The 15,908-nt window shown below is 37.1% G+C and overlaps 3 protein-coding genes across 3 annotated transcripts; 2 read left to right on the top strand and 1 right to left on the bottom strand.

The window, feature by feature from the left end:
• Positions 1-1,002: 1,002 nt before the first annotated feature.
• LOC137403629 (tubulin beta chain) lies at positions 1,003-3,498 on the top strand. The gene is made up of 5 exons (XM_068089606.1): positions 1,003-1,126; positions 1,244-1,352; positions 1,617-1,759; positions 1,979-2,191; positions 2,556-3,498. Exons 1-5 carry the CDS (start codon positions 1,070-1,072, stop codon positions 3,369-3,371), a joined length of 1,338 nt encoding a protein of 445 aa, XP_067945707.1. The 5' UTR covers positions 1,003-1,069; the 3' UTR covers positions 3,372-3,498.
• Positions 3,499-7,051: 3,553 nt separating this feature from the next.
• Positions 7,052-10,898, top strand: LOC137403631 (cyclin-dependent kinase inhibitor 2A-like). Its single transcript, XM_068089607.1, has 5 exons — positions 7,052-7,132; positions 7,617-7,741; positions 7,853-7,987; positions 8,600-8,711; positions 10,351-10,898. The coding sequence occupies exons 1-5, from the start codon at positions 7,088-7,090 to the stop codon at positions 10,570-10,572; spliced, it is 639 nt and encodes a 212-aa protein (XP_067945708.1). The 5' UTR covers positions 7,052-7,087; the 3' UTR covers positions 10,573-10,898.
• A 391-nt stretch (positions 10,899-11,289) lies between these two features.
• On the bottom strand, positions 11,290-15,293 carry LOC137403705 (dnaJ homolog subfamily B member 13-like). The gene is made up of 7 exons (XM_068089717.1): positions 15,184-15,293; positions 14,677-14,831; positions 14,356-14,469; positions 13,970-14,115; positions 13,230-13,374; positions 12,530-12,701; positions 11,290-11,559 (listed from the first exon to the last, which is right to left on the bottom strand). Exons 1-7 carry the CDS (start codon positions 15,249-15,251, stop codon positions 11,409-11,411), a joined length of 951 nt encoding a protein of 316 aa, XP_067945818.1. The 5' UTR covers positions 15,252-15,293; the 3' UTR covers positions 11,290-11,408.
• Positions 15,294-15,908: the final 615 nt, after the last annotated feature.

The raw sequence follows: 15,908 nt of genomic DNA, 5'->3' as shown, positions 1-15,908 counted from the left end.
GTTACCAGGTATGGGTCTGTTAGTCAGCACAAACACTATGTTTTCACAGTCATTTGACTAATTGTGTTTAAACTTCACATGCAGATGCTGTGTGAAATGCACCAGGTCGCCAAAAAGATTGGGCTTCAAAACTCCGTCTGGTTCTCGAGGACCAGCCTCTCAAACACCCACCTGCAGGCTAGCTGATTGAAAATATATAAAAAATTAGGTATTGCAGGGCTTACTGCTAATTCATTTTGAAATCATGACTAGTGCACCCTGAAGGGCTTATACAGTCAGTCAGCACTTACTATTATGTGTAGATAGAGGATTGGGCTTGATGCTAATATGTAGAATTGTAAACTTCTTTTTGATAAGTATGGCCTTTGATGTTACCCTATCCTTTTTATTGATTAATCTGTTGAAGAGGCAGCTAGTACTAGTCTGATATGGTCTGCATAGAAAACTTGTTTAGATGTTAAATTAAAAGCAGACAGTCAAATCAAGAAGTCGATTCAATGGTGGAATCCAATCTAACTCGTAAGTATAACATGCAGCAAAAACTGTGGAAACAATGGTGCTGATGTATTTCTGCTTAGGCAGTAATAAAATTCTTTTGGTTTGTGCAGCCGTTTCTCTCTATTTGCTTATCAAACATCTACATACCAACTACAAGTATGAATTATTAGTGCCCTCTTTGACATTTACTTTGTCAAGAACTTGGAACTAGCTGAAGGACTTCAACTAATTTTACATTTCAGGTTGTCAAGCTAGCCGGCCTTCGAACGGTTTATTTTGGCGTCTTATCGATATTATGTAATATTTCTTTAGAATAACTCGTTTCTATGCGATAGGGTTCGCTAAGTACAAAAGATTTGTTTAGTGGCGGCGCTGTTTGCTCCGCAACGTTCGACTAACGTTAATCTATCCATTACCAAGCTACGCGTGTGATTGGACAACGCCATTGTCCTCATACACGATTGGCTGTCGGCTCGTTCATATAAAAGACCAACCGCGACCGTAGTCAAATCACATCAGCTTCTCCTCCTACAATCATCCCAGCTCCGAAATAGCCACATAAACCACAAAAATGAGGGAAATCGTTCATCTGCAAGCTGGACAGTGCGGTAATCAAATTGGAGCAAAGGTAAGTTATACACCACGGTGTAGCGCTCATATCATGAATGGAATACGAAAAGTAATAAAATTATTACTGTATTTAAATCACCAGCCCCGCTAATTAGATTTTTACGATCTGTTACAGTTTTGGGAAGTGATCTCAGATGAGCACGGCATCGACCCAACAGGAACTTACCACGGTGACAGCGATCTCCAGTTAGAAAGAATTAACGTCTACTACAATGAAGCTACCGGTGAGTTCTAATAGATTCTAACAAAATTGTCTGTGACGCTAGCCGGCCTGCATGCCACTAGTTTGTAAATTTAAAATCGATCTCTCTTCTTTAACATTTACTGTTGTAAATCTTGTTTTGTTATAACTGGTCTCTAAAATGAAGTAGCTGTATTTTTAACCAGTCATTGCAATCGGAGAAGTCGTGTATTGTCATTTTCAGAGCTGTTGGAAGCGCCAAAGATTTTCATATAATTAGTAAACATTGTTATATTATTTAAATTAGGCGGAAAGTACGTGCCGAGAGCAGTTCTTGTTGATCTTGAACCTGGAACTATGGACTCAGTTCGTTCAGGTCCCTTTGGACAGATATTTCGACCCGATAACTTTGTGTTTGGACAAAGTGGAGCAGGAAACAACTGGGCCAAAGTAAGACACTGAAACATTGTGCCACTTATTGTTGTTTTTCATCTCCTTTTTTTAAGAATGTCAGTATTGCTGGTGTCAGTTGTGCACAAAAAAATAATTGATTGCTAGATGAGAGTGTGAGTTTATTCTAATTTTCTATAATTTCAGTTATCATAATTATAGAAAAATTATATATATCGTACTCAAGACACAAATATGCATTCACATGTTCTGTCATAGGGTCACTACACAGAAGGAGCCGAGCTTGTCGACTCCGTCCTCGATGTCGTGAGGAAAGAATCTGAGTCCTGCGACTGTCTCCAAGGATTCCAACTTACACACTCTCTTGGCGGCGGAACTGGTTCCGGCATGGGAACACTTTTAATCTCTAAAATCCGAGAGGAATATCCTGACAGAATCATGAACACATTCTCAGTTGTTCCATCCCCTAAAGTGAGTGCATTTGTTGGCTAAAGCCCCTAGTAAAAGCTTGCCGAAAGGATTGGTTCGTACTGAAATTAAAAGGGTAGATTTTATTGTTACAGTAGTTCTGCTTTGCCTAAGCGTTGGGTCCAGTCAGGTCATGAGCGCAGAGCTTTCTTTGATTGAAAGCTCGAGACAATGGTTAGATGTGACTCATATGAACAGATGCGGCTTATAACATTAACTTAATTGCATAGACTGAGCAGGCTTGTAGTCATTACTAATCGATACGTCTGACAGCCGATCCTAAAATATGTCTCGAATTTAGGTCAGCGGTGGCATGTTGAGATCTAATTAGATGATAGACATTTATCCGGCTACTGTTGTTGTGCAGGTGTCTGACACTGTGGTGGAGCCATACAACGCCACTCTCTCTGTCCATCAGCTAGTAGAAAACACAGATGAGACATATTGTATTGACAATGAAGCTCTTTATGACATCTGCTTCCGCACTCTCAAGCTCACCACACCGACTTACGGTGATCTCAACCATCTTGTCTCTGCAACCATGTCTGGCGTCACCACCTGCCTTCGATTCCCAGGACAACTCAATGCCGACCTTAGAAAGCTCGCTGTCAATATGGTTCCATTCCCTCGACTGCATTTCTTTATGCCTGGCTTCGCCCCCCTCACAAGCCGAGGCAGCCAGCAGTATCGCGCCCTCACTGTCCCTGAGCTCACACAACAGATGTTTGATGCTAAGAACATGATGGCGGCCTGTGATCCAAGGCATGGCCGATACCTGACCGTGGCAGCCATGTTCAGAGGACGCATGTCTATGAAGGAAGTAGATGAACAGATGTTGAATGTACAGAACAAGAATAGCAGTTACTTTGTTGAGTGGATTCCCAACAATGTGAAGACTGCTGTCTGTGACATCCCACCCAGAGGTCTGAAGATGAGCGCCACCTTCATCGGTAACTCGACTGCCATCCAAGAGCTGTTCAAGCGTGTCAGCGAACAGTTCACCGCCATGTTCAGACGAAAGGCTTTCCTTCACTGGTACACAGGCGAGGGAATGGATGAGATGGAGTTTACCGAGGCCGAGTCTAACATGAATGATCTAGTGTCTGAGTACCAGCAGTACCAGGATGCAACAGCTGAAGAAGAGGGAGAGTTTGAGGAGGAGGAAGGTGATGAGGAGGCATAACCTTATTTTCTCGACTAACCCGGCGACTAACTACACTGACATCTCACAATCATTTAATATTTACCATATTTATTGCTTGCTTCCATTTGTTGTTTTGTATACTTAAATATAAACGTTGTCAACTTAATTCATTCATTTGGTTAGCTTTCTTCCCTCGAGACTGCATGCACCTGTTTGACAAGCAGTAGATCAATAGGGCAAGGATGATAGCTCGCTAGTGAGATGATAGGAAGCAGTTTCATTGTGTGTGGTATTGATGAGTCATAGATTGACCTAGTTGCTGCCTTGGCCAAATGATGAAACCACCATATTGTTGATGCTATCTAGATTGTTTGAGCTGGTCTGCATTCCATATCCATTTAGGTGATCTTTGTGTACACGTACACAGCATAGCTTATTAAAAGATAAAATGATATAGCATGCAATCTGGGTACAAGGAATACTGGCTGATGACGCTTCCACTGGTGATGACAATAAAATGATTTCCAAGTTTAACTTCCGCAGTATGTATTTGGTCTGCTGAGGAAAACCTGGTCTGCTGAGAAAAACCGGATGGGTGTAGGTGTGTGCTACAGACAGCTCATTAACTTTGCTATTGAGAAAAACAGTTGTGTCTGTTTTAAGTGTCCTGTGAGCTAAGTATTGCATTGCTGTTATTTTAGCCTGTGAGCTTGGATAGGCTTTGCTGTTTTACATGTATCTCATGTTTTAAAGGCTGGCATATGATCATGGAAAACAAGGAACCCCCTTGTAACTATGACTAGATGGGAACAATTAACTCCAATAAGCTTGCGTGCTTAGTCATTCGACGCCATGAAGTGAATAGCTACTTTTTGCTGCTGTTTTTTGTTCTAGAAGAGTTCCTTGGTCATCAGTTGATATAAATACTGCAGTCAAATGCAAGCCATAAGTTTGGCCTAAGACTGTTACAAGAATTCTCTAGCTAGCAAAAGAAGAGAACATTATTTCTTAATGTTGTCTCACAAATGGCCATTATATCAGCCAAACTTATCCATAAAATTAAAGTTAATCAGCTGTGTTATGATATGCAGTTTCCTATGACGGCCATGGTCATTAAGTACCCTTTGTACTCTCTCATAATGGATAATGCCGGTTTCCAAGGAAACGGAATACGTCAGCTATTGCTAGTCACCTTGCTTTGAACTCTGCCAGTTTCACCCATATAGAAGTTTAGGAAATCTGTGAATGCAGCTGTGTACTTTCAACCAGACTTGCCAGCATCAAAAAGAAAAATTAGCAGTATTGGTTGGCATAGTTACAAAATATTGCTAGAACACTTTCCTTTGATTAAAGCTTGGAGGTCTTTCTATGTTGCTTTTTGGAGTATTGAACCTAAAAAGGTGCTAGTTCACAACATTGTATTTGAAGTTTTTTATGCATAAAAATGAGCTTAAACTGACATGCGTATGGATGTCAGTTGGATGACATACGTGTGTACGGATTTTTTTATAAAGCATTTTTGTCATAATATTATTGAGCAGGTTAGAATTACAGCCATTGCTTCATGCAATGTTGCAGGAGATGTCCTGTTGACTCATCAACTAGGCTGGCTTCTGAACCAAAGGCTATGCTAATACTTGACTAATTGATCTGCTTTCTGGAAATCCACTTTAATTATCAGCGCATTCTTAAAGAGAACCCAACTTCAATTTTTGTACTCTGCAAGGTGGATATCTACAGCTAGAACTATGGTTTTTAATGTAAAGGAGTTGTCCTGCTACTGTATTGAGAGCACATAACTTTAGCGTATAAAAAAGCTTATGCTTTGAAACTATAATGTATATCTTTAGTGCATACCTATTTGGCCTATCTGCCTTTTTGCAAATGGAGAGAGTTAATGCTTTACTAACATCTTGCAAAGCCTGCAGAATTGATGGACTAAATACCAAAACTCTGAAATCTTTGTACCTTGTCTGACTTCTACAACAAAATACTATCCAACTTGTTTAAAATCAAAACCAATTGTTTTCATTTCAAATAGTCTAAATAATTTTATTTTATTCTAAGACTCACAAAATAGTTTTTAGCCGCTTTTACATCACCTTATTTGTATATTGTGAGAGTAGTAAATGTATAAATATATACCAACAATAAATTTATCATAAATATTTTATTGATAAAGAAGGTTAGTGTAGCCACAGCCTTTAGCGGGGCTCTGTGATCAGCCCACTTGTATTTTGAAAGCTGTTGTCTTAATTCATGTATTTGGGTTGACTGTCGATTTTCCCCGTTGGTTGTTCATTTGACCTGGGGGATGATTAATATATTATAATTATATTATAAGGGTATATAATATATATAATCATATCATAATTAATATCGGGTGTATGATTAATTGGTAGACTGACTGTACTGGTCATTATTGCTCAATGCCCCAATTTTCAATGAAGAAAATAAAGTGACAACATTGTCACCTCCCATAAAAGTAACAAAATTAAATCGTATTACCTGGTACAAAAGTTATTTTAGTGTTTTATTAGTTCAAACTATATACTTGATTGTTTACATATGTACAAGATCACAACTGTATAAAAGCGAGATAACATTTTAAAGGCAGCAATTTAAAATGTACAACGAAGATGTACGCTATGAGGGACACTCACACTTGCGTTTCACAAGCAGACTGTAATATTAGCTAGTTTTGTTATAGAGAGCACAAGGTATGTTGTTTCTCTTTTTCATATAGCCAATACATATTACCCATTAACAAGTTTAAAGTTTCAGCAAAATGCTCTAGTTTGATATACTTCAATGCTTTCTACATTTGCTTATACTAAAGCTCTATTGCTGCTTGTAACTTGCTGCCTACCATCGTATCAATGAGTCATCTGGGCAACCTCGTTCCACATGACTGCTTAGCAATACTACCTCTACCTATGCTGCCTTTTAGTACAACCTAAAGAGTGATGTAAACTTTGTATGTAATATAACTGATGAGAGAGAGGGAGAGAGAGGGAGAGAGAAGGAGAGAGGGAGAGAGGGAGAGAGAGGGAGAGAGAGAGGGGGAGAGAGGGAGAGAGAGAGGGGGAGAAGGGGAGAGAGGGAGAGGGGGGAGAGAGAGAGAGAGAGAGAGAGAGAGAGAGAGAGAGAGAGAGAGAGAGAGAGAGAGAGAGAGAGAGAGAGAGAGAGAGAGAGAGAGAGAGAGAGAGAGATATTGCTACTAGATTGCTAGAGAGGGAGGGTGTATGTATATCTAAACAATAATATGTTGTGCATAAAGCACTTTGCAAATCTACAATTGTATCTACCAATAGGCATGTTGGACACAATATGCTTTACAAGAATTTTAGAAAATAAAGCTACGCCAATCGTCTGCGCAGTGAATGAGAGACACTTACATCATACATGCGCAGTCATGATTTGTTACGTTGAAGTTGTACATCGAGCGCATTTAAAGACCGGAGTTGTCTGTTCATCTTGTTAAAGTAAAATTTTATTCGCTCTTTATTAGCCCTCGGTCGAGGGTTTGGGTTTGTTTCTCAGTCTAAGAAGTTATACTTGATTCGATTTGTTGTTTAGCTTGCCCTCTAATAAGCGTTCAGGACACTTGTCGCGCTACCGATATACGGTACTAGTAGTTCTCATATGGTTACTGTTGCTAAGGTAGTTGGTTCAAAAATATAAACAGTGCAGCGTGCACAGTTTAGTTATTGTGGTTAGTGGGACACAGCTAGTTAGCGGCGTTCAATCTCGTAATGGCAAACCGACTGGCCAATGCCGCAGCTGATGGCGATATTCGGGTTTGTAATTACTTCATAGCTTTTATCTGAGAGGCAGGGAATATATAACACTTGATAAATCTAAAACACCATTAAACTTGTGGACATCTTATTCTATTTTAATAAAACAAAGACATTTTACTAATAAATGTATTAACTATCGTACCATATAAAACGAGTACTTTTTGGAATGTTACGGATACTCGTTTATGTTGTTAGTATTGTAGTTTTGAACAGTTTTCGTTATTTTTGTGTATGTTTAACCAATAATATACGGGCCCCTGGGGAGCTGTATATCATTGGTTTAACGCATATTAGTTAAAAGCAAATTTATAGTAAGTTATTAAGTCAGATTAAAAACCCGGAAAATTTGTATGTTTTTTTATCACTCTTTTATGGCAACATTCTGTTCGCCTATAAAAACGCATTTGTGTATATCTAATTCTGTGAAGTTTTACCTGCATGTGGTGAATTTGAAGTTAAATCTAATATACATGTGATGTAGGTTGTTCAGAAACTTCTAGAGTCTGGATGTGAAGTGAATCGTCAAGGAGCAGATGGCATGACACCGTTAGCTATTGCGTCATTCTGGGGATACATAGATATCGTCAACGTTTTGCTGAAACATGGGTTAGAATACTACTACTAACTAGTGTGTAGAGTACATACTTATTGTGTCAAGTATGTTTTTATAAAGTATTCTACTATGGTGTTGTGCATAAAAGTTTGTTCACATTCTAGTGCTGATGTTAATGCTGTGAATACTGGGACAAAATGGACTGCTCTGCATAGCGCCGCCTTTCAAGGTCACGGACCAGTGGTACTCAGTCTACTACGAGCAGGTTCTGATGTAGATGCGCTTGATGCCCATTCAAGGTTGGTCATGTGTGACAGTCAGTTTTCTTTGTCATAAATGTCAGTCATAGAAGGTACCAAATTAATATCATGTGGGCTCTGGTACACAGAGTGATGTTTTATAATAATTGAACTGAATGAAGATTCGTAACCTTAGACTGAAAGGTTTCTCTGAATGACAAATGTTGTCAATATTTTTTATGCAATTTGTTTTATAGAAGAATCAGGGTTGGTTTTATATTAACCAATGAAATTGGCTTTTTTATTTTAAGAAAATGAATTACCTGGTGATATTTAAAAACATAAAAAGTAGACTTCTTGCTTACAGAATCTTTTGAACAAAACCGTATTGTAACTGTTGTTAATGCCATTAAAATCCTGTGCCAATGTTTGCATTTGTGTTGGCATTGGAGAGAAGCCTGAGCCTGTGGTACCTGGTTTTTAGACTGGTAGCAGTAGATGGAAGCAAAGGCTGTGCATATGATCTCTTGTGGCTAACCAATTTAGTGATATATGCCCACATTAAATGATCAAATTATGACAAGTGTAAGCCATGTTTTTTGTATGTCAGAATTTGCATGAACTAATTGTCAGTTATCAACCAGAATACGTTATCAGCTGCCTGGTTTCTAGGTCACCAGCAGACCTAGCGTCTGCAACTGATGCAATATGGCCGCTGTTTGCCGCTGCAGGATGTACCCGTACACCGAAGTCTGAGCTGATTGAAAAGAGAATTATTATGAAGGTAAGCAGAAGTTGTTAAGAGTCAGCTGTTGCCATTTTATGGTGTTTTACCAGCAGCGGGTGAAACATATTTGAAACACTGAATTCAGCGCACCGCTGATGATAGTAAAGAAAGGTTATAATTGGAGTTGAGAGATACTTTCACTGCTGCTAGTCAGGCACAGAACTTTTACACCAAGATTTCTGAGGCCTGGGTGGTCTTAATGTTTATCTCAAAGAGATAAGATGTGTTGTTACATTTAGATTGACACTGAAACAGCATCTGTTGGATAACCTGGGATAGTCCAACCTAGGGCTTGCTTGCTGACTTTCAGGTCCAGCAAATTGATTAGCCATGCTATTGTGTATTGAGAACTGCATCATTACTTTCATGACTAATAATTGATAACATGACTAATAATTGATAACATATTTACAAGTATTTGTTTCATTATTAATAATTTCAGATTGTTTATAGCCGATTTGAATAAAACACGACAAAATTATTGTCCTATTCACTTTAGCTAATACAGTTTTGAGCTGATAAAATAGTGTTTTTTATTTAAAAATGTAGTTAAACTGAACCTTGCTTGTTGTTAGTTATGTTTCCACTCACTGCCCGGATCTAAAAAGTACATTTGTCAATTATAGTTCATTTGTTAAAAACAGTTTATTGTCCATTCATTTGTCTAACATTTCGACACAAAAAACTAATCATACATGTTGATTTCTGGTGTAAATCCATGACTGTGTTTTTTCTACGGGTTCACTGCTATGTATTTGTTTGAAGTCTGTCGATGTATTGCGGTCAAACTTTTACATACAAAGCTAATTTGTTTTGAAGCATTATTTCCTTGTTGAACTGATTGTACGTTGGAACAGTTTTTTTGCAAGAAACACGCTGTAGTTAGTTTCACAACAAAGAAACCCTATGATGAGTCATCAAAAAATACTGCAGCAGCCTGCATCTGGCACTAAAATATATGTATTATGTATAACTATGTAAAAAATTACATTTGATTTATATACATATTTATTATAATAAAAACGGTGTCCATCTGTTTACCTGTAGCCGTGGTCGAAGGTTTGGGAAAAATTGTTTTATACAGGATTTGAACCCATGACTTTCTGTATACTTTTCAGCACCAATCATTTGCTGTTCAGGGTTGTATGATTACCAGTATGCTGGCAGTTGGGTGCGGCATGAGAGATCGCCATATGTAATAAGTATGTACACAATTATTCATCATTGGGACGAAGTCTGGATACAAAACTAAATTTCCGAGTTGGATTCTTAAGTGAGGCAATCTTTTTATTTGCAATTTTTGCCGTGGACAGACACGGCTCTTATTATAGTAAATATTGCAAAGATAGGTATTCTCTACATTTTATTGGCACACCTGACCATCTCTCACGGCGTTTGAGACATTCACAGTACAGTACTCGTAATAGTTAACAAAAAGTTTTTATTGCTACTTTAGAGCCCAAAAAACTAAAGTGTAGGTTCAGCATTGTCTGGACTTGGTGGTAGATATACATATCTTTGCCTAACTTAGACCCCCTGCTTATATCATTGTTATATTTTTTTGATTTTCACAAGCCTTTTCATTTTCACAACTTGGATGTTTCCAGAATTTACAAAAATCAATTTTCTTTGACAGCAACCGCAGCGCAATGCGGGTGGTCCAACTGCTATCAGGCCGGGCCGCTACGAAGCCAGCTCTTACCTTTCAAGACCAGGCTCTGCATATGTCCTTGACACTCGAAATTTACAAAATGTTAGGACGTCTGAAGCTGCCTATGATGCTGCTGTCAGCGGAGATGTTTTAGCCAATCAGAACTATTCAAATAATGAACAAGCAAATGTTTGGCAGTTTTCATAGCATCACCGAGTGTTATTTTATGTACATGAGAAATTCAAGGTTTTGCTCAATTGCTCTGACACAGAGTTCACTAATAAATCACATTCATATAAATTGGAGAATGCAAGTGTATCTTGCTTGAGCTTTTTTATCAATAATTAATCGATGTATTTAAATTATATTTTATTGTTTATTATATGATATTGTGAAGTCTACCACAGTTGTGTTATACGTTACATACAAAATAATGAATGCTACAGCTGTAGTTCCTTCTTGTACTTGTAAAAAGTGAACATGCATGTATATTGCTATATTATTTAGCCTTGTTTCCTAAAACAGCTATAATTGGGTGCAATGCAATTTATAGTGTTTAATAAACCACAATGCTGACAAAATATAGCCTTGGCTCTAAGCATTCTTGGAAAGACATTGTTGGTCAACATTTTCAACCTTGGTTCTAGATGACAGTTTAGAAATTTGGTTCAAATCAGGTTGACTAAATAAGAGAGTTGTCTGACCTTGGAAAAACCTAAATATATTCCCTTGATTTCAATGATCTTCCTTTAAAAAGTCTAAGGTTTTGTTGTGGGCTAGTTTTGCCCAAAAGCCTTATATGCGATAGCAACTCAATTTAAAATGACAATGGCTAGGAGATTGCTGGAAAATTCTACTCCGAATGTGAGCTATTTAGCCTTGTTTTTGGTGGTTACTTTGAGGGTGGCTACACGGATGAAACCATTTTGTTATATATGTTATATTATAATTAGTAAATAATTATAGGTGTCAGCAATTACTATATGACTATAAAACTTAAATACAAAGAAAATCTCCTCTTGCAGGAATTTTTTTTCCTTTTCCTAAAGCAGCGCTCTTCGGATCAGGTGTTTCTTCTCCGGTGTCATAATCTGGGGAAATTGTATGTCAAACTCTATGATTAGGTTTCCTCTGATGCCTGGCTCTCCTGAGACGGGCATTCCTTCCCCTGCGACCTCTTTTGTGTATCCTGGACTGTAAAAGTAATTGGAAGTTTTGAAACTTAGCTTGTTATAGAAGGCCACAGGTCAAGGTTTTCAAGTGCTAAAATATTGGAATAAAAAAGTTCTGAAAAATTATATAAGTTTCTCATACTTGAAGCATTAACCAACAGAACCGGCTCAACGCGCTGCTTATAATAGTGGTCACCTCTTTGCTTACGCAATCTCTCTTAGCAACACCAATCAACATACATAACAATGCAATTATGTTGAGCATGTTGGATTAGACCAAAAAAACAGTCATTGTCACAATGACAGACTGTCATGATGAAAATGAAGTGCTCCCAAGGGTTTCACTCTCAACTTTCATTCTCAAAGACTCGACAAAAAAAACACGTTTTAGGATTGTGTTTTGGTGGCCAAACACTCTAGAATGATTTGATTAAAAAGGGTTTGTTTTTTAGGTTGGTGCAGTGGATAGGGGCCAAACCTATCTCATTGAGTTCCACACAGTGGAGAGGGGTATTCATGAGCCAAAAAAGGAGGCAATTAGTCTGTGGTAACGAAGTGATAAGGGTAGCTTTTTTATTAATGTATAAGTCAATGGAAAGGGTGCATTTTATAACATCTCAGACTAGCCCTTTGGGATGAATAGAAGAGAGTGAAACCCTGGGGAAGTGCTCTGATTGCAATCTGTCATACATACACAACTCCAAGTATGAAGCTTCTGGAGGACATACTTAAAGAAAACTTTTCACTTTTTAATTTGTAGCTCACAAGCTAAATAAAAGGTTTTGTATTTGACGTTGTCAGCTTGTTTATCAATTTTGGCAAAAAATGCTGTGAGAGCACAACTTCAAAACAAGAGCTCAATTTAAAAATCTACATTGTAGGCACCTACTTTTTTGTATAGTAATTTGCCATTACAGAGATAATCACTTATGACTATTGTCCTTTAGCATTATTATGCTACTTATCTCATAGCTAATCAACTTGTAACTCACTGAACAATATCATTGATGGGTATGTTTATGATTCTGTCGTCTAAGGTGAGTACTTCTACCATGCATCCTGTTAGAGCCTTTCCTAAAGGAATCTTTGCTGTGTATATCAGATCTATACCTTCTCTTCTGAATCGTGGGTGTGACTTGTCTTTGACAATAAACACGATGTCGGCTGTAATAAACAAGTAACTCATCAACGGTTGCTGTCCAGTCTATAGCTTTCTAGAATGTTCTTTAGCAGAATATGAAGGAATGCTTAAAATTGCATGTTGTATGCAATGCAATGGTATTTATTTTGCTACATATTTAGTAAGATAATGTAACTTTCTATTAATAATATTTCAAGTAACGTGTACATTTTATGATGTGCCAAACTTGTCCTAATTACGAAATGACAACTCCAAGATCAATTGGTGGTGTTTAACAAGATACATATTTAGCAAGATAATATAGATTATTTATTAGTAATATTCTATGTAAAGCGTAAATTCGATGATGGGCCAGACTTACTGCAATTAAGAGACAACAACTCCAAAAACTTGTGACGTTGCCAATTAAATTCACATAAATTGAAAACCAACAGTGTCTGAGTTCATCGTTCAACTAAAAGACTTATAACATCGATATACCAAATACATAAAAGCTGTCGAAACAATCTTATATTCTTACTATAAACTCATTTTGGCTCAAGTATAAGCACCTGGAACATTGTTGGGCCCTTGGTCACCCTCTTCAGGGAACGTTATCCTTGTTCCAGGTTTCCAGCCTTTCTTCACAGTGATAGTTAGTATTTTGTCTCTGATACTAGAGGTGTGGCCATCTTCATTCATCACACGCCTTGAAATCTAAAAGAAATCATATATGCTTGTCTGTCTGAATACCAAAACCTATTATGTTTAAAAACCTTTGGTCGATGTTTCATTTTGCATCAAAATAAATTGCAATTAATACATGTTATATTGTTTATATTCAAGGTTTGGTAAAAATCTAGGTTGTGGTCAAATGTGGTAAGATTGTTTTAACTACATTAGGTTTGGTTTTGCCTCATGTAACTGCCATAATATACAATTGCAACATTAACACTGGATTTTCTATTACTGCAATCAAAATTATATTTAAGGAAAACTTATTTCTTTGATCAATTAGTATATTTCTCATTGATTTTTCAATGAGAAATATTGAAATTGAAATTACTGAGAAGATGATAGTTTTAAATTTGAATGAAAATTAAAAAATAACAGTTTTAAAACAGAAGTTAAACAACTTGTTGACTATAATGATGAACAAAAACTCATTTTTCAATCTAAATAAGGTTAGAAATCTAAACAATTTCTGTTCTCCTAATTGAAAAATTCTCAAGATTGCCCTATCAATTTATCTACACACTGTGAGCATGTCATTTTTAATACTGGTATGTATACAGAAGCCTTTCTCATGTACCTTCATCTTTTTAGTGCATCCATGAAAAACCTCTTCTAAGGCAAGCGCCAAGTCTCTTTCAATAGCCTGGTCTTGCTTTTTGCGCCCTCGTCCATACAGGCCTCCAAATCCCATGCTCATGTCTCCATCAACTCTGTCGTAAAATTCTACAGCACAGACCCAAATATTGTATAAAGATGCTCATCCATGTCGTTGTCAAATAGCTCATCTAATTTAGGAACTTGTGTACATGTTTTGTGCCAAAAGAAACAAGCAAGAATGTTATGGTTACAGTCACGAGAGTTAAATATTCTCTGAACAAAAAGCACATGTTGTCATGATATAAAAACTCAAAACGTTTTTACATTAATTCAAAACACATAAAATGTTAACAACATAAATCTTACCTTGAAACGGATTGCTTCCGCCAAAGAATTCTCGGAATATTTTTTCTGCATCGCCATGAAATGTGTAGCCATGAGTCCAAGCCCCAGCTTCTACGCTACTTTCTGGAACACCACCTGCAAAAAGTCTTGCAAGTAAAAGCACAGCAAGTTTTTATACTAAAAAGAACTATAAATAGGTAGAGGAAGCGTCCGTTTTACTTCATTTGCGAAGGATCTGCAGTGTGTATTTTTTAAGTGGTTTGATTACAGTGCTGTGTAGAATTTTGATACAATATTTGACAAGCAAGCCACAATTAAACCGAGACAGTCATGTTGCCTTACCTTTCAAGCCTTCTTCTCCAAACTGGTCATATACAGCTCTTTTTCTAGGATCACTCAAAACATCATAGGCTTCTGCTATGTGTTTAAATCTTTCTCCACTGCTCTGGTCTCCAGGATTTTTTTCAGGATGGTGCTTTAATGCAAGTTTTCTGTAGCTACAATATTTGATAACTATCTTGCAGTACTTTTTGGACTACTTCACGGAAAGCGGTTTGCATAGTTAGCAGTAGGAGATCACACATCGACTAGGCATGGCATTATACTGTTTAGGTCTTTTTTATGATCCGGTGTTAGCAGTTGATGAAGCAAATGTACGTTTAACATTTTAATAAAATTGCAACATTAACAATGTTATACTCACACATAAGTGAGCCATCATGCATATTAACACAAACTGGCTTGTAGTTTGACTAGTAGCGGAAAACTACGAAGTAATATCTCAACTACATAAATGTAAAACTAATATTAAGCATTACACTAGTTATTACAAACCAAGTTTTTGCTTACGCTTTTTTGATAGCAGCGTCGTCAGCGCTTCTAGTTAACGCTAGTACTAAATAATAATCTTGTCCCATCTTTACACGAAGGAAATGTCACTATGAGAGTTACTACGAAGCTTGTTATACACTTGCGAGTCGTTCATCTGTAATCACCTAGCAACACAAGTAGCAATTCGATTGGCTCAAATACAAGCGCTACGCCAATAGTTGATAGAGAATAAAGGATAAAAATGCATCACGTCTACTCGTGCAAAAATGCGCAAATTATAAAAAGAAGATAACTCTGACATTGTTTACAACTAGTGAAGTTTTTGGTTCCTGTGTGGCTAAAGAAAATAACTCGACTTTTAAAAAACCCAAACCGGCTGCAGAGACGCATTTGAAATACTTTTTAAAGTTAATGATGAGATAGTATTCCATAAACTTCTAGAATATTTGTAAATTATGGAAGCTTATATACGTATATTAGATAAAGAAATGTATAAAGCCTTGAGTTGTAACACATGTTTTCAATGGGCTCACATCCGTATGGGTGCATTTATTATGAGTAATAACTCGAGCACACTCTGTTTTATATCAGGCTAGTTACATTTACAAATAGTACTGGTGAATTGACAAAACTTTTGACATCATGAAATTTAGGCATCATCTTTAGAAATCTTTGTTTCACGAAATTAGTAATGAATTTATACAAATACTCATCAACAAATATTCATAAAATGATACAAGTGC

Source organism: Watersipora subatra, chromosome 9 (genome assembly GCF_963576615.1).
Source record: "Watersipora subatra chromosome 9, tzWatSuba1.1, whole genome shotgun sequence".
Lineage (NCBI taxonomy): Eukaryota > Metazoa > Bryozoa > Gymnolaemata > Cheilostomatida > Watersiporidae > Watersipora > Watersipora subatra.
This window is presented reverse-complemented; position numbering and strand designations above follow the sequence as displayed.